This window comes from Cyrtonyx montezumae, unplaced genomic scaffold, assembly GCF_038088225.1.
Source record: "Cyrtonyx montezumae isolate F1298 unplaced genomic scaffold, pur_monq_1.0 scaffold_17, whole genome shotgun sequence".
Lineage (NCBI taxonomy): Eukaryota > Metazoa > Chordata > Aves > Galliformes > Odontophoridae > Cyrtonyx > Cyrtonyx montezumae.
Window position 1 is genome coordinate 19264623 of NW_027071903.1, and position 21557 is coordinate 19286179.

A 21557-nucleotide genomic window follows, 5' to 3' on the forward strand; every position below is an offset into this window, starting at 1 on the left:
AAGTGATAGGAATTGGTTTTAGTGTTCACTTGGGGAATGAAAACAGCACTATCTTGATGTTATTTCAGGTTCTCCCTCTGCAAGCTCCTTTTTACACAGCCTTAGCTAGCGTGCTTTTCAGAGCACGGCTCCCAAACACTACACTGAGCCGCAGCCTGCCTGTAAGTAGTCCAAATAAATGAATAAAGCAGCCAGACCAGAAATTTAGATAAGCACCAGTGGGTCATGTCACACACGGTAAGGAAAAAACTTTATTACCCTTATCAAAAAAACAAAAAAACCCCAGATAATTTATGTCTGGAATTTTCTTATTCCGTATAATCAGACAGTGAACGTGTGCACCCCACATACCCAAATAACCTTGGCAGAGAATTGTCGTGCAGCTCAGCTCTAAGGTTTTTTCCATCCTCACACAGAAACATCTCCTGCTTGTGGAGCTGGTCGTGCTGCAAGGGAAAACTCGTCCCCAAGCTAACCCACAGTGCTCTCAGTGATAGCACTGAAACTGATGGGGGAGTGGTTCCAAAGACGGGAGACATTCTGTTTCTTGAAAACAGCAGAGCACAGACCTTATTACCCATCCCTGTGTGCACACACAATGCTTTCCTCCAGTCCACTGGCTCCAAGAACAGTGATTGGAAGCAGTGTTTTCTGCAGCCTTCTCGTTCACAGGACTACTTAATTTTTAAACAGGCACTGCCAGACAGCATTGTACAGTTGATTAAGTCAGAGGTCGTGTTGGTCACCCTGTGCTTCCTGTGGCATTTGGCCAGCTTACAGTGAATTTACAGCCTAATCTCCTTTTGACCTGAAAGGCAAATTCACAAAGCTTATGAACTGAAGTAATTAATTGGAGAAGCTGAAATGTTCTCAGTCGCGATGGATGTGAAGCAATGTGCACTGCTAATACGATTTCCTTCTGAGATAATATTGTTCCATAGATCAACTTGTTTGCATTTCAACACCGATTTGATTGATTCCTTCTCAGTTTTGTACAGTCTCCTGAACAATGCAAATGTGAGTGGTAATACTGGACAACCTTCCCGTGTCTGTCTAGAAAGAGGGTTTAAACAGTTTAGAGTCCAACTTCAGCCCATTCCCTTCCCACATCTTGTACTAATACTTCCTGCCTCGGTTTCCATTTCAGCTGACCATAAGCCCTTTCTTCTTCCATGAAAACAGTGTGCTGAACATTACTGTGAGTGAGTCTGAATGCTCGTGGTCAGTAGTGCACGGAGGTGCCCTGACAGCAGTCTTCTCTGACTAAATCCCATGGAGACTGCCAGGTGCTTTAGGTAACACTGATTCTACTGTAGCTGTCACCATTGCTGCACATCTCCTGAACTCTGAATTTAACAGCGGCATGTCCATATGCGATGAAAAATCACTTTGTTCTTTCCTATCCTTTAAAACAGTATTAACAGTGTCCTCCTGAGTAACTGATGAAGCTCTGGAGTTCCAAAACCAGCATGTAAGCTCAATTAATTCGAGGAGGAACTTATGATTTATAGAACTGGAACATTTCTGGTTCAGGATCTGTGGTTGATTGGATGTTTTCCTGCTGATGCTGAGCTTTCGCTTGCACTCCAGCTTCTTTGACATGAGTCCTCAGAAAGGAATACGTTTCTCTCTGCTGTTTTCTAGTAGCTGTTACATTATGATTTTCTCCTTGACTTGTTACCCTATGCACTGTAACACTTTGCCTTTTCTTCTTGGTCTTGCTGTATTTGCACCTACATGTGTGTGAAATACACGCTGCTTTTCCTGACAATAGAGCACGTAGCAGACGCTCTAGGAACTGATGCTTATTCACATTTTTCTTTCCACTCACATTTCTACACATCTTACTCCTTTTTATTTCAGAGATGAGAAATCCACATTCTGCATTTTCTTCCCTTCCCCTTCCTGAATTTTTCTCAGACTTTTTCCTCAGTGCAGCGTTGCAGATCCCATGCAGTGAGCTGCTAGGTAACGTGCTGTTGTACGAACACATACTGGTTTTCCTAGTCACAACCTCCGCTGGTGGAAATGAGATGAAAGTAGGACTGTTCAGTGCACATTTTCTATGCCTCTCAGTACCCAGCCATCCTCTTTGTGTCATCAGGGGAGGAAGAGAGACAGACCATGTCATTTGACCTCTCTTTGCTCGAGTAACATAGTCCTGTAAGGAACCAGAGAGTGATACCTATATTGGTGTAATCAGCAAGCAGTGATGGGAATAAAACAAACGTATTGTTATGGAGGGCAGCACTTGTCTAACCAAGACATCTGGCTGGATAAAGGTTTCTTTCAGGGACAGTCACGATGAATACAATTCCTGACGTCTACTCGCTGTAGAACAGAAGGTGGGGTTCAAATCTTCCCCATTGGTGAGATTTTTAGAAGGTGTCTTGCTCAGTGTTGGGGATGTATACCAAAGAAAGGCTACGTACTCTGACCTTTTAAAAATCATTACCCATCTGTTCTCTTTGTACTTCGAATTTGAAGTCTTGCACCAGGAAGCTGACCTGTACCCCAGCAGTGCTACCTCACCCTCACGTTGTCTTACTGTCACAACAACCCAACTATTGCCTTGGCAAATTCTTTTCCCTCCTGTTTGGTAAGTGTGTTGTGAAACAGGCTAAATCCGGGACGTGTAACACAAGTGTAAGTTCTGAAGCTTCTGAATCAAGGCAGTCCTCAGCTCCTCTAGGACAATCCAATCCAAAGTTCACGGTATAACCTCATGCTAAAGAATCCTATGGTGGCCTCGTGTTCTCCTTGTAGTGAAAAATAATTATATATAATTATAAAATAATTATTTTATGCAGAAATATATATATATATGTATCTCATGCCTCAATCTGTGCATTGCTAAAAACAGTAGCTTGTCATGAAAAATCTCACCAAATTCATACATAGGTTATAGTGATTCCTGAATAATCTGATGCACCTTTAAAAGTGCACAGAAACTACTAAATGCAACAGATTTTCTTCGTGTATTAGTTGCAGTCTTCTCTAAGATATAAGTAGGCCTATTAGTCACTTTCTTTTCTTAACACCCTTACCATATCAACCTCTGCAGCTGTTAGGGTTGCTCTGCACATCATTTTCTCACCAGTCTTCCACTCTAATGCTTTACTCCGTTATTATTTCTGGAAAGCAAACAAAGCAAATGCTTTTCACTAAATCAGTCCCCTTTCCCTGCTTTCGTTATTTCATTTTAAGTGCACTCACTGTTGCAGCCATTGCTGCTTGTAGTCTCAACCAGGTGGGCACCACACTCTGAGGAACTTGTCCTTGCAATGGTGGCTTTCCTGGCCATAGGAGAAACAAACAAAAAGGAGAAAGCACAGAATGAAAAGTTATCAGAGAAGAGAAACATTAAGAGTAACATAGCTCTTCCACAGTTACCTCCTAATCCATACTCAGCATTTCTGAGAAGCACGTATCTGAGGGAGAACAACAGAGATCAGAGGCAGGAAGGAGCACTAGGACTTACAAGGTTTTTCTCCTATGTTAAGGTTCCTGTTCCAGTCTGATTTGTCAGGATTTTATTAAACAATGTGTAGATAACACAAAATCATTTAATTTGTCTTTAACTCTCTTTAACATTTGGAAGGGAAATTTCAGTAGTGATATTTTCTACCTTTGAAGAGAAACAGATCCTTTAGATAGAGCTTTCTCTTGCTTTCTCTTCCCCTCTTTCTTTTAATAGTAATTAGACATCTGCTCTCCTCAGAAGAGTCATGATCTGTTCTCCTCTCTGTCCAGTTTGTGTCCTGTGGAGGTACAACTCCTCCAAAAAATCTGTTGTCTTGGATAGCTCAGATGCCTTATTCCTAGACCCTGTGGTTCTGGCTGGCGGAGTTCCCGTTCACCAATGTAAGCTTATCATAGAGGAGATTTGCCATGCCAGTATGGACTTATAGTACAGTATAATAAATAAACTGCAGTTATTCTAGTTTTCCTTGGGGTTTTCTCTACCCTTTAAGCGTGGCACTCAGGCCTCTATTTTTCCTTTCCTTATTATTCATCTGTTTTATGTGGAATCTATGCTCATCAGCTACCTTTCTCAGTCATCTTCCAGTAACCATTCTACAACATGTTTTTGGAGAAGGAAGGCCAGAAGGACCTCTGCTGATGAGCAGACTGCTTGTAGCAAAACACGCAGGGATTTTGAATGCTTTCCTGTTTTCCTCAGAACACAACTGTGGACGTGTCCTCTATCAGCCTTCTGTAGAGAAGTTAATCATGGAGATCTCCCAAGATAGTCAGGTATGAAAGCTAGATCCGTGGCAGCTAACTATGCTATCACACTGAGTTGCTGTCCTTATTTCTCTGAGAGACTCTACTACTTGTTCTGCCCAAGTGAACTGATCTCTATAAAGAAATGCAGTGTTGGAGTTCCTTCCAACTATGTAAAAGAGGACTCATGCAGGCCTGTAACTGCTGTCAGTCTAAGCTTCTGTACTTCGGTACGCAGGCTGTTGGACCACAAAACTTAGTAAAGTGGCTCCAGCCTTCCCTAGTTTTACTGCATGCAAGAGGAAAAGGCTTCTATAATGGGTTAGTCTTTGAATTTTATGCTCTCTGAAGACTTTTTTCCCCTTTTTTGCCTCTGTAGAAGAAGTTATATGGGACACTCTGTGTTATTTATGTTACATAAAGCCGTGCTTCCAAGATCACACCCAGGAAGAAATGTCATACTGGCTTCGTAAGGAAAAGTTTATCTTAGGGTCTCAAAACACATCTGGGGGTATTTCTCATTGGAAATACTTTTCATCTCAAAGACATTCTCAGCAAGTGTTTTCTGTCTCCAGAGCAACACTGCTACGTTAGCAAAGATCACACAGAGCCTCGGTGCACCACCACAGGAGAACAACTCCCACCTCATCTGCCACAGCTATCAACACAGCGAGCAATTAGTGCCCTGTGCAAATTGCTCTCAGTTGGATCCAGAATGATAACACCAGCAAGAGATCAGCTGGCTTTTGTACACAGACAAGTAGCACTATGTTTGATGTGCACTGGTGCTGGGTGGTGCTCCAAGCACACGTGCACATGGCTGCAGTCAGCTTTGTTTTTCAATTCATTTTTCAATACACCGTCACTGGCCTGAGGTGAGGTTAAGGTTTTTGCTTGCCAGGGTGAGCTGGGAACAGCTGTGGGTGCTTTGGGACTGCCCAGGGGACCCTCTACTGGGCACCTCTTCTTGTATTGCTGATGGCACATGTGATGGACACAATGTACCTTCTGCCAAAGAAGAGAAATTTGACCATATCTTTGGCTTCTGGAACACTGGAGTGTTTTTTTAGGTTGAAATACACAGCTAACTCAGAAAGTTGTTGAGACAGGGAGAAAAGCAGCATTTAGTGAGCACCAAGTGCTCTGAGTTCTCCCTTTCTGGCTTTCTTGAGAAGAGAAAGAAACCAAAACCTAAGTCGTGGATGAAAACCAATGCCTTCATCTAAGATGAGGTATTGGCAAAGAAGATAAGGATGAGCTGGTTTGCCCAAACAAATCTGGTGAGTCTGTGGCACAGGTTGCCCAGAGAGGGTGGTGGATGCCCAACCTTGGAGACACGTAAGGTCAGGCTGGAGCAGGCTCTGAGCACCCGATCGAGCTATAGATGTCCCTGCTCTGTGCAGGGAGTGAGACTAGATGACCTTTGGGGGTTCCTTCATTCTGTGACTTGTATGAACTTTTGTAGTTACTTAAAGCTCTATTCTAGTGCCTTTATAATAATTTGTAAACACTTTTTTTGCTAACTACTAATATAGGGCTGCCCTGCTGGTAAGACAGAAATTAATTTAAACGACTAAAGTAAGGGAGGGATATCCTCTACAGACAAAATTTAATACCAAATGTTTTATCAATTACTCTCAATTTCCTCTCTGTGTACTCAGCTGTAGGAAAAACAGCACGTGGTGGTTTCCATTACAGCAGCTGGGGTGAAACTAGACTGGCTCTTCAAAGGTTGCTCACTGGAAGGCACTGATCAGAATGGTTGATTTGGCAATCTGATAATGGAAAAGTGAAGAACAGAACTGCAGGGATATCATAACCAAACTGAAATACAGCACGTGAGCAACAGAGAGGCTTCAAGTGTGTGATGGCTAATAATTACAGGGATGGTAAGTTGTCTTAAAAAGGCCTAAATATGTGCTGTACCTCAAAAACAAGGGAGGACATAGGGGATTGACTTGTGTACACACATGCGAGCTGTATAGAGGCATCAGTTACTTTGCCTGCCAACTGCACTAAAGAGGAACTTTGGTAATTCACCTCTACTTCTTAAACTTTGGACAACATAAGGTTTACTGACACTTTAAAATATTAATGGTAACTCTCTCTGAAACTGGTAGTTGCTTTTACAAAGTAATAGCTTAGAAAAGACATTTAGAAGGAAGTATAACATCATAAGCAACAAGTTGAGACATCCACATTAATTATGCTGAATAACCACACAAACCTTATGGATAATGCATTACATACTTTTATATTCAAATAATTAGTACATGATTACCAAAAGGAATTTCTACTTGATTAAATAGCTTCAGCACTCTGAAGTGCTTTTACCTGCAAAGGAAGTAGAATGTTCCAATCAAAAGAACTCCTAGAAGGAGAAGTGAAGCCACAAGAACTGCAGACAGGTCACCTTTTGTTTGAGACTTGATGCTGGGCAGCAAAACTTCTTCACAACGTGCTCCTGTGTAATTCTCAATACACCTGGGAAGCCGAGTTGTACATGAATTAGAGAATTACGTGGCATCTAACATGAAAATATTGTGTTAAGCGGGGTGAGAATAGGGAGTTCATATTTGTTTCATAGCACTTATGGAATTTCCTCTTGCCTTACATTTCTGGAAGAAAGGGGATTGGGCACGTTGGCCATCACGTTTATATTCTGATTCACACAACTTTTACGTATAAAGTTCTGTTAAATTGTGTATTTCTCGATACATTTATTGGATTAACAATATATATTACACGGTTAAATCTGCCTCTTTCATAGGCAGGTTTAATTAAATCCAGTCTTGAACACTTACATTTCTTTCAGACAAGACTTGTTTGCCCACCTAGGCAGTCAGCTGAAGCACTCTAGGGAACAAGCTTCTGAAGAGCTGGGATGAGCTAGCTTAATCTATTTCTTATGCAGAAATTAGGCTCCTCTTATAAAAGGACTACAGCTTGAACAAGTGCTCTGGGACTTTCTTCTGCCTCTATTGAGACATTACTAGGGTCGAAAGGAACACAAAACCTCCTCAGTTTGAAGAACCCACCCAACCTGAAACAGGAACTTTGGTGTTTATGGAGAAGATTCAAACAGAACTACCTTCCTTGCTGGCAAGGGATACATCTGAGAAAAAAAATTACACCCAGAAGTGTAGGAACCTTTTCAGGAACTGAAAGAGAGACAGGGGGAGATGCCTTACTGCTTGTCATTGGCTATGAGGGGAAGAATTAGCATACCGAGCAAGTTAGCAAGTTGTTGCATGCCAGGGGTGTAGGTCAAGTTGGCCAAAATGGATTTTATGCACAAAAAGTAAGCATATTTACGAAGGAAACACTGGAGGTTTGCACAGATGGTGCCACAAGGTGCTGAGTATTATTTTACGAAACTTCCAACATGTTCACATCTTTCTGAGAACGAGCAGGAACTTGTCACCCAAAAGAGTTTCTGATTTCCCTCTGAGCTCAGCTTCAGCCATGCAGTTCCACCTGGATGACAGCTGAGCCCTCTGCCACGCCAGGCTGTGCAGTGAATCCATGAGCTGTGGTGGCAGCAGCAACGGCCCAAATATTACAAGGACAAGCACTGGGGTATGTCAAAGAACAGAGCAGCAAAGGAAGTAACAGAGCTGTGTTGTTTAAGAGATTACTCTAGCTCTTCAGTATTCTCCATTTTGATTTCTTCTTATTCTATTTGGTTAAAAAAAAAACGGTGTGTGTGAGGGAAGGGAGGCATCTGAAGCTCTGAGATGTTTCAAGACTAAAACTGCTGTAACTCATTCAATAAAGCAGGTAACTCAAAGCTGTTCCATTTAAAACCATGAGACCTAATTCCAGGTAATGACAAAAAACATTCTGAAAACTTGCAAGTGATATTTGCTTTCCACATGACATACTTTAATTTACAGTCTGTTTCCATCCAGCCTGGATTTACTGTAAAGCTGAGGGATTAGAGAGCGTGCAGCTTCCTCGGTACGTCACAGTGGAGCGCTTAAACTCATCTGGTTGGGTGCCAACTGGTTGCTGACCTTAGGCTTACCTTATTTTGAAAGGTTTTGTATCCTGTACTGTACTCACAAAATCTAAAACCAAACTAATCGTTAAGAGGTATTTTGCTATAAAAACGAACTCAGTAAGTGGCTTAGTAATTCATACTGATCAAAAATATGTAGGCTGAAGTTAAACCTTTCCTTCATTTTTTCTTGTTTGTAGCACTTATTCTGCAAAATGTTCTTAAGGAATGTACTGCATCACAGCAAACGGAAAGCACTTCATGTAGTGACTACATTCGGTACCTATCCTTCTCTGTGTGGATGTGCTCCTCTCCGTTTCTATTACTGAAGGTCTTGCTTCCTGCTATTTCTGGCACTGAAGTCATAATAATCTGTGACATGGGCAACTTCAGGCTCTATCTGAAGAAAACGGGCTGAGCTCCGTAATGTATTTAGCCATCTCAATTGCCACTGGCAGCTGCAAGCTATGATTTCAGATAAGAGGTTAAAAAAGGGTTAGGGGGGAAGGAACAGCCAAGAAGGAAAAATGTCAAGCCTATCTAAATGCAACAAATAGACCACTGTCAGCATATCGCCACGCTCACTGTGTGTGGCTCCCAGCACACATTTTCTGTGACTTATGGACTTCTACTTCAGTACTAAAGGTCTTCAGTACAGGTCTAAACTATTACATAAAGAACTGCTAACATGTCCTCTAATTCTCTGCGTTCTAAAATAAAATGTAAGTCCTAAGAGATGACGAGGGAGGAAAAAAAATAATCCCACAGGTATCATCACTTACTAAAGCTCTGCTACTGATCAGTCACCATTTACTAAGGACAATGTGAGACTTGTCAGAGTTACTGCACTCAGCTGCTGGGAGAAGGAAAGGTAGGCAGACTGCTCTGATTGCTTGAGATAATGCTCCAGATATTTATTGTAAGTATAGTGGCATTTCAGGAGCCTATTCCTGAAAAACTGTAGAATACTTTAAGAAGAAAAATGTAGTTTGAGTAGGGCATTGTTCTTGTGCAAGGAAGAGATAAATGCTTTGTAGAACTGAATAGAGTAACAGGAATAGAGAATGGAATATAATATTCATAGAAGTATTCTTGAATACCAATGAAAACTGAAATGCCTTAACTGTAAATGTTCACATTCTGGCTTGCACGAGTTTTTATGAAGGCACTGGTGCTGATGTGCAAACCAGGGGAGGGTTATGTTTTATATACAAGCAACTGATGCTTTAAGATGACCAAGGCAGGTAAGGGTTTCTATGTCAATAGTGTAGCATTCCAAAGTTAATTTTTTTAATGGGAAAAAAAAAAAAGATCTTCCCTAAGAAAAGAAAATTTCTAATACAATCAGATCTGAAAGACAGCAGCCTTCACATGCTTGAGGAAGGTTGTGAGACTAGACACTCCTCTTTCAGAGAGCATCCAGGCTCCTGCTTTCCTTGATGCCAGCACACACCCACATACACACACACACGCACCTCCTGTCAGAGCAGATGAGCAGCATCACTCTCATATATGAGCTTAATACAGCAGCTGTGCTGGAGACAAAACACTGACATAATACATTGATCAGAACTACCCACAGCAGCATCAATAAAAGGATGGAAGGAAATAGACTGCTTTGAATTAGACGTCAGGACGTGACTAGCAGGTCTGGAATTACAGTTAGAGATCGGATCATAAAGCATCAAAAAAAAATAAACACCACAGCTTTCCAATAACACAGAGCATTACTGCAGCCTCATTTGCAGATACTCTGCCCATCTGATTTAGGTGAGCATTTTTAGGGTTTCCTTCTCTCCCAGACTCTAAGGTGGGTGGCACAAGCAATATCTGACAGATTAAACACTGGAAGTAAGATGTGGTTCAGATACACACACAGACTTCCCATTGCTTCTTATTACACAACAGGAGTGTTGATTTTAGTTTTCTTTCAGACTTTAGTGAGGAAAAAGCTGTACACTTCTTGGTAGAAAAATTACTTGCACATACAAAAAGCTCCAAGCAGTTAAAGACATCTGAAAAATGAGCTGCGTGGCAGTGTAATTGAGATGGTGCAGCTGATAGCTTCAAAATCAGCATCATGTTTGGTCTGCAGTACTCTTTAAGGTTGTCCTAACCATGCACTATAAAGGCATCTAGTAAATATGAAAAAGACTTCAAAGCCTAAGTCAATAAGCAATGACAAAGATACCTGGAAGTTTTAAATGGCTTTTTTTTTTAATTCTGTAGCTGTATTTTCCAAAGCTGCATTCGTATCCATAGAGAGTAAAATAAATCTCATGCTACTACTGGAAATAAGTGGCAAGAATGGGCCATTTTCCCTTAGCATGCCTTATGTGGCGTGCTTTACCATAGTACCTGGGAAGTCTTCTCACTAATATGACTCAAGCTGACGAAATAGTGTAGTCATTTCTATTTTATGTCCACTCAAAAGAGGTTAGAGTATGCAGAAGCATAGCTTTGAAGGCAGGGGAAGAAGAAAGACCTTCAGCAAGGTGTGAATTCTGAAGATTCACAGCACAAGCAAGTGTATCACTTGTAGGGACAGCGAATGAAGGTCCCATTTAAGGAAGACCCACACATGGATACGGTGGACAGAAATACCCTGATGGCCTGTAAAGTCCTACAGCCTAAAGCTGCATTAGCTGCGTGTTCTGCTCTGAAAACGCTGAGTGCGAAGAGGGAGGGGAAAAAGCAAACAAACGAAGCAGAAAACAACAACCTGCATCTTCTCTGAAATGAAAAACTAAAAGTTCTCAGGAAAGGCCTGCGTAAGGCAACGTGGAAACAGCAGAACATCACCTCGCAATGAAATCCTAACTTCACTCTGCACTGCGTTAATTACTGATGAGGGGACAGCTGCACATCAGGTGCTGAGGCAAACATCTTTCAGCCCAGCGTGCCGTGATACACCTGAGGCAGCTGCTTTCACAGCCTTCTGTGTTCTGCTGCGCTTGTTTATTTAGCACAGTTGAGCATTCCCGGGTTTGAAGCTCGTGTTGCATATGGTGACAGATGTGCCTTTTGCTGCTGAGGTCATTAACTCAGTGTTAGAAAAGGAACAAAGAAAGATGGCAGCTGAGCAACCTCGTGTTCTAACATAATCAGCTGTGCTTAAAATCTGCTATGTCGTGCTGTGGGAGGAAAAGGTCAACGACTGTTTTATTTATATTACATCTCTACGATGCATATATATCCAATATCTGAGAGGATATTTCAGTATAAAGAACTCAAACATCCAAAAGTAAAGCTAGCTAGCATGCAAGGAAATATGTACTTCTAAAGAATGATGCAGTTTTCCCATTTATGTTGTGAAATGACTTCCAGTGACATTGCACCAGGTAAGCTGGACTATGTTTAGCTCAACACATTTGTCTGGATAAATAACGTGCCAAGGCAAATGTGTTTTAAGTTATTTTTTTACAGTTTGCTGGCCTGTTCTCATTCCATCTGGCTCTTTCAACCAACGCTGTGCTAACAACGAAGCAGCCTTTGAGTCTAGAACTGCTTCAGTCTTTGTGCTGGTGGGAGATGATCATCTGGGAACACCTGAAAGCTGAGGGTGGGGTCTGCAAGACATCTGTATCAAAGAAACTTGGAGCAAGTGCGTGATGCTGTGGTCCTGTGATGCTGACAGCCTTGAAATTCCAGAGCAGAATATTTTTCTGAATTCTGCTGAATAGCGATGCGTTTTTTTCTGTCGTTTCTATTCACATCACTGCTGATTACTAAGATATCTGTGTGTAAACAAAACCTTTCTCATCTATAATTAGCTTTCTCTGACTGATTAAGGAACATGCTTAGAATGAGGACATGCTTAAATAGAATGCTTCTATTTAAACCCTTATCACTTTATAATCAACCATTAGGTACAGAGGAAAAATACTTGATAATTTAAATGCAATAAGATTGCCTGAGTGTAACAGAAATGCTCTTAAGAAGGTACTTTTCTGCTTCAGCAGATTATAAAATCTTCCAGTACGTGAATTACGAATGACTTCATTTGGAGCTTTCTCAAAGTGGAAGTTGTCTATGCTGACTAGCTTGTGCTCCTGAAGAATGAATTCTGATATTTGTTACTTCTTATCTATGGTTACTTCATCAGATATGCCTTCCTTATTATGCAGACCACCAACACTCGAGACTGCTTTGAAACCCTGTAACTAATGCTGTTCAGCCTATTTTTTTTTCCATATAAGCATTTAAAGATCAATAATAAGGGATTCCTTCTAGAAAAAACACACATATATCAACGTGCCTTAAATGCATGTTTTACTTTGTGTTGTGCGTGTGGTATGTATTTGACATCACAGAAGTTTGTGAGGTATCTGCTATAATTAGTACAATACATCACTCTTGAGCTTTATCCTTGTTTCTGGATTGGATTCGTTGTATGACATTGGACAGTGCACTTGGCCGTAATATGCTATGCTTATTTTTTAATGAGCAGTTGGCACAAAATTATCTTTTCTCTCCTCACCTATTAGGGGAGCTTGCATGCCCAAGCTTGCTTGTTTAGATTGAACTGTTCAGCACAAAACAGAAGAAATATTTGAATTAGGCATGTTAGAAAACATTTTGTTTCCCTCTGTTTCACCCAATTGTTGTTACTTAAAACTCAAGATTGAAGAGGGAGCAGAAGCTGCCACAGGGAGGAAAAAGGTGGTATCCACAACCATACACAGCAGGTGTCTGAATGTCTATTCATATGTTATGTAAACCTATTAAATTAGCCATAATTTATCTTGATGAACAATAACTCAGAATTAGTAAATGCAGAACCATAAAAACTAAAATTTAATTTGGCATCATTTTATGTATTGGTAAAAAAGCAAATTAAAAGGTTGGACTATATTTACACAGGGGATCCAAAAGCAGAACTGCAGTCAACAAATGCAAAAGCAGGAGATGAACTCCAAAGGGAAGAATGGTCCAATAAACCAATGGCCTAACGAGTATCTATATTTACTGCCTAGGTCCTTCAGCAGTGACAGTCTTTGGCTGTCACTGTAAATCTGCCCTTTGAGCATGTCCTTGTGATTCAGAGAACATGGTAAGTCTTGGCTTATGTTCACTTGGGTTCTTTTTGCCTTGAAAAACAATATTCCTTTTCTGTGCCTCAATTTTTCTTCATGTCAGGCCATTTTTTACATGATTCGAATTTCTGCAGTATAATTCATCTGGAAGAAAAACTGGGAAGGTACTTTGTCACTCCTAATACCTTGACTTACATTTCATTCTGCATTTGGCAAAGGGTATTTTGTTCCTTTCTGTATTGTAAATAAGGGGAGGCAACATGGCTCCAAATACAGATGTCATCCTGAATGCATACATAACTGAGTGCTGTTGCATCCATCAAACGAGTTATACCCCCAGGTATACTCATTTGATTTTCCTCATTGTCATCTCTGTGAGCTTGTTAAGTTACCTGAGTGTGAAGTACTGGATTTCAGACAGCCATAAGTAACATATTTTCTTTCATTCAGTGGTTTAACAGCGCATTCTTGAAGAAGCAAAATGGAGAAACAGTTTTGATACAGTTACTGCCCAGTGCTTAAACACACAAATTTTAGTTTGACTGACCTGCAGAATGGACTGGGTACAGTGGGAATCATATAGCAAATCCCTCCATTTAGACAGAAAGATCCATAACTGGTGCCACAGAGTTCTTCATGATCTTAAACATAAGACCAAAATAAAGAGTGAAAAGTTGAGATTTCTATATTTTCATCAACAATTTTTTTTTTTAAGAAAAAAGAATAAGATAGATATATATAATACACATATATATGTGTGTGTGTTTCAGGGGTAAGTTGTGGTACAGCTTCATTTTAAGAAAAACAAACCAGAACCAAAAAAGACCACACTAAGAACAAATATAGACTCAGTCTTGCCTCTCAGGACAGCAGTACAGAGCACCATCTCTCTTGCAGAATTGATTTATGTAACTGTGACTATATGCAAAAAAAATTGCAAATCTGTCACCATTATGAATAAAGTTGAGGTTCCCCTTCGTTCCTGTAGGCAAAAGTGAGAAAGTGTGGTCGAAGGTATTCTGCCTGAGAGGGAGCTTCTGTATAGAAAACTTTGCATATGGAGTAAATCTGGCTTTTCTAAGAGTACTGGAAAATATAAGCTTCTTATGCTGTGCAATACCACACAAGCTGGTAAGCACTGTACCATCTTCAGCAATTCCACTCTCCCCATCTTTTCTTATATTTTTCCATTCTGGCAATGTCACATTGCTATGGGGATGTGAATGAAGTCCATATATCATTTTAAGACCAAGGCAGTTATAGCACAGAGATCAACAGGGTTGAAGTTTCACGTTCATGCTATCCAAGTGCTAACATCCAAAGGGTAACTGGACCTTTTGGCACATGTGCAGATAAACTGGGGACCTGGAGGGGAGACGTAAGCCTGGAGAGATAGTCCATGTTTGACCTTACTGCATTGGATCAGGATGTGATATCACAGAAATTTGTGCTCCACCCCATTTATTAGGAGGGAAACAGAAATTTATTCTAACTCTGAGGCTTTCTGCACTCATCCACTGGCAAATAATTTACTGTAAGTTTGCTATGGAAAGATATTCAGAGTTATTTTGCATGGATAACTGTCCGACTGCAAAACAGTAATAGAAAACAAGAACTACAAATTATTTTATTTTAGTCTATTGGAACATAACAGCAAAACATCTGTGGCAGTGTAATCGTCTTAACGTCCATGTTCTTTCTAAAGTCAAAAAAAGGGAATACTGAATACCTGAACACTGTATGGGGATATAAGAACCAAGTGAGAAAAAGCAAAACTCTCAGCTCAGGCGTGATCTCAACTCCATTTAGTGTCTGAGGGAGCCAAGTGTTGAGTTAGAAATGTGAGATGGGGTAGGCCCCACAGAAAAAGCTCAGGAAAAGCCTTTAGAGAAATTCTTGTGAGAATTAATGAGAACTTATTAACTGCCTTATAACCCTGCCTTACAGTTGTACACTTATGTGTACAGACCATTATGCAGAATTAGGACTGTCTTACTGTCTCATACTGGCAGAGCAGTGGAGCACTGAAATAAACTAGATGCCTCAGTCATTCAGAACTCAGAATATTTAGGGAAAAGATCCTCTCCCTCTTACAGTATGATCTATGCATTGAGGACTAGCTCTGCAACCCAACTAGACATTTTTGTTCTGGAAAAACACCTCAGGTACTCTGTCTTATAAAAAGCGAGGGAGAGAGAACATGAAGTGCCTAGGAGGCCTTCAAAACCTTTTCGATTGTAATTACAGACAATTTCTCTACAGGCTGTTTCTTTCTAGAGCTTGACTTCATTCTAATGCTAAGGGGGAAATGGTAACCTTAATTCTACCAGTAATGGGTTGTGTGAACAAACATCTACATCCATGTAGGTCAGGTGCCCCATTTTCCAAGGAACTGTGCTTTTCATTAATACCACGTTGCATCTGAATCCTTTGCTACTACTTAAGCAAAGTACCCAAGTAACACACTATTAAGTAGACCATACAATTGTGAAAGAAAAGAAAATTCAGGATACTCCAGCAGTAAAAAATAAACAAGTACATAAATAAAAATTAGTTTCTACTAGCAGAGGTTTTTGATAATATTTGAAAATGTGTATTATTGTATTTCCATACCCACTTCACCAAAATACAGCAGTTTGTATCAAATTTACAGCTATAGCTCTGTATTTGTAGGCAGGAGTGTATGAATGTAACAGCTGAACCCTTTGAATTTATAGTCAGTGATGGCAGAAGAATATATTGGAGAATCAGAGGTGGTTCACTGCAAGGAAAAACCCAATTACATTAACGTTGGGGAATATGTTTTTGCTGAAAGGGGGGATGGAGAAGAATGCAACAAGATTGTTCCTTATAAAGCTAGACTGATTATTCAAAACTGGCAGAGGTAACAGAAGCCTCTAAAAACACTGACACACGATCTCTCTCTGCAAGGACATGCACGAACACTATCCTGCCTATTCCCATTAGAACTTTTTTTTTTAATTTTATTATTAACTTAACCATCCTATCTATTAAAAAGAAAAGCAAATGAAGGCTCAGCACCACCTTAACCCTCAGAGAACAAAACTAGCCTTGATAGTCCACGTGCTGGCTCAAGCGTGGTGCCTGGTCTGGAGGATAAAAATTAGAGTACGGACCACCCAAGCCTGAAGTCTGCTAAAACAAAAGGGAAAGGGGAATGGTGGGAAATGTTGACCAGAAGTAAAGGAGCTGTTGCATTTTACCTCACTTACAGTCAACTGTGGACTGTACGCATATTGATTACAAGCTGTTAAACAACAGGACTGAACAAAGCAAACTTTGAGAATTTGTCCTGCTGACGAGTTGTAAGTGAAGACAGTCCCATGCTGCAGTTGTGATGATCCCAAAGGCAGCTGTCCAAATCAGTGCAAATGTAATGAATTCTTATTATACGTATACATAAAGTAAGGATCTGGGAGAAATTACCTGTTCGCATATTATTCCAGCAATCCTAATTCTTGGTCAGAAGCTGTTCTTCTAAAACAGCACCTGAAGACAAACATGTAAACACAGTATGTCATTATTCATGCCAGTGACCTTTTCCCCTGAGGAAGCAGCTATAGGAATGCATCTCACAGTGCTGCTGCTAAGACACTTGTTGTACTTTGACAGCAATATTACGTGTAAATTCCATTAACTCAAACTCAACGGCGAGCACTCAAGCGTACTGTTCAGTTAACTTCCAAGGGCAAGGCTACAGAGGGAAAACAAATTCACACCAAAGCATGTTTAAATTCTTAAAAGTATTGGACTTAAAAGTTTGGACAATCACTTTTAAAATATGGAACAGAGGCTGTCTGCACTGAAGCCAGTCTTCACATGGCTAAAAAGAAACTTATTCTGTGCACATGCCAACTGCAAGCACCTCCTGCTGTTATATTCTGCTTCAAGGCACACTCAAGGCTTACTGTACCAAGTAAGTTACCAAACAAACCTCGTGTGGAAGTTCTTATTTTTCAGTGTTTGTGCTTTTTGCTCTTAATTATATGCTAAAGTGTATTTAAAATCAATCGTCAGACAAACTGTCTTGTACTGGAAGAGACGCAGAGACACTGAGCAGTAAAATAATCCTCATGTCTCTTTCACTTTTAAAGATGCAGAACTTCTTTTGTACTTAGAATGTAAGCACGCAATTCTGTGCATCTCCTGTGCAATCCAAGGTGATGTACACGTGTATTTTGTGTCGAAGATTTAACAAGGTACCCTAACTTCAAGTAAAATTTTGGTCACTTTTTAAAGAGATGTTGCTGACAATACTCAGGTGCATTGTGGTGCTTGGTTGGTTGTTGTTTTAAAGTGAACCATTAGGGAGCCATGCATGTAAAGTAAATGTTTTTCTCTCAAGTGCTCATTTTCAGTATTACCTGTGTTGAAGTATCAGTTTTAAACGGAGCAAACCATACTCTGTACCTCGTTAGAAAAATAAGCTGGACTGTTGCTATATAAGGTGAAGAAAATGAGTTGTTATAGCAGAAATTGTTGCTAAACCTGATTCTAACTTGTTTACATCTGTGCACTGAGCTACTGCGTGCTACACATAAGGGATCACTTGTTCATCTATCCAACACCTTCCAAACTCAAAGTCTTCTTTTGAGGCTCGGCTATACCTTATGGTCACAGAAAGTAGGAATGTAACCCTATGCGTGTTCAGAAGTTTATCTTGCTTGCACCTTGGGAACTTTTTGAAAGATTACTCTGTGTACTGAGTATTTTAATCTGAAGTTTACATTGTAGTCTGTTTTGCTTTGCACCAGTTTACCTCACTGAAAATAATTCAGGTCGCTTCTGTCCTTCTTCCTACATCTGTGTCATCTAAACCGGTATTAATAGTAACTGATGTATTGTTTGGAAGATTCCAGTTTATACATTAAAGTTAGGTCACCAACGCACACTGAGATACACAAGGATACTATTTTAGTCTCTTTGATTACCTCCAAGTCCTGTTCATCTTTGTCTTCATAGTCCTACTCTGTTAGCAAGGGCTCCAGTTGAGGAAAGGATTTAAATTGTGTTTAGAGGTAACAACATCCTTGTCCTCTGTGTAACACTGAGCTAAAGCACACGTACATGCTGAACTGTGCTAATGTGCTAGTTAAACGTGAGCTTCATCCTAAGATGCATCCTTGATATCTACCAAGCAATTAATAACCCACAGCTCTTATTTCTTCCAAGAGTTATCTCAAAGTCTTGTTAAAAGGAGTTTATTTTCCTATTTAGGTGGCAACTCCTAACACCCTTACTGCATGAAGCTTGTAACTAACTTCAGCATGGGAAAAGATCAGGCATCAGAGAAAAGTCCTTCCAACTGCCCGGAGCAAGCGAGGATCTCAATCCGGAGTGCTTCTACGCGCCGGCACATTCGTGTAAGGACAAAGTGTACCTAAGTTTACTTTCTGAAACGTTCTCGCAAGGACCCAAAGGAGCTCTGGAAACGTGAAGGTAAGACGGCTCGTTTGCAATGGATACGTCATTTTTTTAACTGTCCAAATAAACGTCCGAGCCTTCTCGTCTCAGCAACGCAAACTCCCACCAGAAAGCCCACGCCAAGCCGCGCTGCCGCTCCCTCAGCTCAGCGCTTCTTCTCCTTTAAGAGCGAGCGGCCCTGCGCAGAGCCCCGCTTACCAGCACGGCTATTCCGCGCTCCGCCGCCGCGATCCCCGTCACGCACTCACGGGGCGATCCGCCGAATCAACGCCGCCTCTAACGCGCATCGCGTAATCCCGCAGCTGCTCTCTGTACGCGGTTATGTAATGCTGGCGGCTAGCGAAACAGAACGGAACAAAACCACGGGCGGAACGCAAACGGCGGCGTATCCCAAAGCAAGGCGCGGCGGCCGCCCTGCGGAACGGAGCCCGAGCCGAGCCGGCCCGGCCCCGCAGCACAGCACAGCCGCCCGCCCCGCCGGCCTCACCCGCACGCGGACAGCGACCGCGCGGCGCCTCCCACCCCGCGGGCACCCAGCGGAGGGGGCGGGGCCGCGGACGCCCCGCCCCGCGCTCTCGCGCCTCGCCTTCCCCGGGCCGTAGTACTACGGCGCCCGCCGTCCGCCGCCGCCCATTGGCTCGGCGGCGCCCACGTGACGCGGGGCGAGCACACACGCGCGCGCGCCCCCTTTAAACCGCCTCCTCCTCCTCCTCCCCCTCTTCGCGCCGCGCGCCGTTTCCAAGGCGACCCGGGAGGAAGGGCGGCCGAGCGCGCGCGCGGCGTCCCCCCCCCTCCGCTCTCCCCTTGCGGTGTCGGTCACGCGCGAGAAGCGCGCGCCGGGGTCCCCGCCGGAACGGAGCCCAGCGGTGCGGTGCGGCAGGTACGTGCCGCGCAGCGCGGGGTCGGCGCGGTGGGTCCCGCGGGGCGGAGGGGCAGCGCGGGCGGACGGCGCTCGGGGAGATCCTCCGCGGCGGAGAAAGTTTGCGTGGCACGCCGCCCCCAGCCCGCTTCCCGCAGCTGTCCCGGGCCGGGGGTCGGGCCCCTGCGCTCCGTTGCGCCGTCTGGGCCGCGCGGGGCCCGGGACGGCTGAAAGCGCTCCGCCGTCCCGCGGGTCAGAGCTCGATAGGCCGCTGCCGGCGTGCGCGGGGATCCCCGCTGTAGCTGGGAAACGCGGCACGCGGATTGCGCGCGTGGAAAGCGGTCAGCGGACGCGCGGGGGGCTTCAAGTTTGTCGGTACTCGCGGTTCGGGACGAGGGTTCGGTCGGTGCCCCCTGCGGGGCTTCTCGGCTGCTGATCGACGGCGGGCGGACCCGCGAGGGCTGTACGGACTAAGGCACGCGCCGTTGTAACAGCTGTGAGCCGTTCCGCACGGGAGGAGCGGCAGAAGCAACAGCTCGGGACGTGCACAGCTGCCCCACGTTCGTGCACTCAGCGGAGAACTGCACGGCAGCCTCAGGGCACGGGCACCGCTGTGCTGCGGGCTGTGGTCAGCGGCCGCTGCCTCGCAGCGCGGTGCCCGAGGGGTCTGGGGTCTGCTCACACCACTCCGGGTGGGTGACCTGCACAACCTTAGTGTGCTGTAAAGCTTTGTTATCTCAGCAGGCCTCGTGCGGGGGTGCTGATGCCCAGAGGTTCTCTCGCGGGTGCTTTCAGGAGGGGTGATGGTGTTCAGGAGTACCACAGGTGTTGGGCTGCGTGGGCAAATCAGGGCTTTGCCGTTAACGCTCTGCAGCTGTTACCTTGTGAGGAAACGGCTGTGACTTGATCCTGTGAGCAGAGCAGGGAAGGAGCAGCTCTCGCTCGCACGGCGTGCTGGATGAGAAGCGTACGAGTGCTGCTCCACGAACACTCACAGCACTGCAAGTGGGGAGCCCAAAGCAACGTGTGTGCACGCTGGCTCCTGTGTGCTTTGGGACAAAGCGGGGTTCCTGCAGCTCTGTGCTGCTGCCCGTGGAGGTGCGAAGCTGCCTTTTTTCCTGTTGGGAGTGAGGTGTGATCCTTTTTAGGAGGCAGAGAGGAGGTTGAAGTCGGGTGCTGTCAGCGTGCTGTAACTGTGCTCTGCACAAGAGCAGACAACGCCTCACAGGAGTGTGTATTGTTGGTTCTGAGTGCAGACTGGGGACAGTGGGCTAGAGGAAGACCTTGACTCCAACTGGTTCACGAGAAGAACAGTAAGAAAATAAGACGTGAGCTGTGTATGCTTGCAGCACAAGTGCCAACAAAAGCTACTGCTCAGCAGAAGTGTTTCCAGACCATGGCTGTCTGCAAATGCAGAGCACGGTGCGTGGTGGTGTAACTGTTCTCCCCACCACTGTGTTCCCAGTTGGGTGTGAGCTCTGGGGTGGGCACGAGCAGCTTTTTGCCTTGCCTCTGTTTGCTCCAGGTGCTGCTGTGCACTGCCCCAGATTGGGTCCAGAGAGGGCTCCACAGCCGGGCTGGCCAGCAGCCTGCTGACAGCTCCATCTCCAGCAGGCTGCACGCTGCAGCTGCTGACTCTGCAGCAGTATTGCATCACAGGTTGCTGCTTCTGTCGCTCTGTGCTGGAAGTGAGATTTCAAGCACGGTCAGGAATGTGGTTTCACTGAAATTAATGTGATTTCCTCCAGATTGGGAGAAAATGGATTGCCCTATGAGACCCTGGTAAGACTGAAGTTCACCTATAATTTATTATCAGTATTCATTCATAGAATTGCATTACCTGACAGTAGCACAGTAATGAACTAAATCACATTACTAATCTGCATGCACGTTCTATACATGCAACAAACGATGTGTTCTGTCCTCACAGTACTCATCTGCTGGGCAGTGGTGTTCCTTAACAGACAGCACTTCATCCTATGCACGCCGC

At 43.5% G+C, this 21557-nt stretch overlaps 1 protein-coding gene across 2 annotated transcripts; it reads right to left on the reverse strand.

The window, feature by feature from the left end:
- Nucleotides 1-1286: 1286 nt before the first annotated feature.
- NRG4 (neuregulin 4) lies at nucleotides 1287-19272 on the reverse strand. 2 transcript variants are annotated; one of them, XM_065733528.1, is made up of 7 exons: nucleotides 19196-19272; nucleotides 16711-16773; nucleotides 13811-13904; nucleotides 6562-6711; nucleotides 3217-3296; nucleotides 3048-3134; nucleotides 1287-2161 (listed from the first exon to the last, which is right to left on the reverse strand). In XM_065733528.1, the coding sequence occupies exons 2-6, from the start codon at nucleotides 16718-16720 to the stop codon at nucleotides 3118-3120; spliced, it is 351 nt and encodes a 116-aa protein (XP_065589600.1). In that variant the 5' UTR covers nucleotides 16721-16773; nucleotides 19196-19272; the 3' UTR covers nucleotides 1287-2161; nucleotides 3048-3117. The 2 variants fall into 2 exon arrangements, with proteins under 2 accessions (XP_065589600.1, XP_065589601.1); XM_065733529.1 differs by lacking the exon at nucleotides 19196-19272 and having other exon boundaries at nucleotides 16711-16791.
- Between the last annotated feature and the right edge of the window lie 2285 nt (nucleotides 19273-21557).

Excerpts from the sequence above, each read along its gene's own strand:
- NRG4 (XM_065733528.1), bottom strand. Across the intron at positions 6,712-13,810 it reads GTACCCAGTCCATTCTGCAG|GTGTATTGAGAATTACACAG; the intron begins GTCAGTCAAACT and ends TCGGCTTCCCAG. Across the intron at positions 3,297-6,561 it reads ACATTCTACTTCCTTTGCAG|GAAAGCCACCATTGCAAGGA; the intron begins GTAAAAGCACTT and ends TCCTATGGCCAG.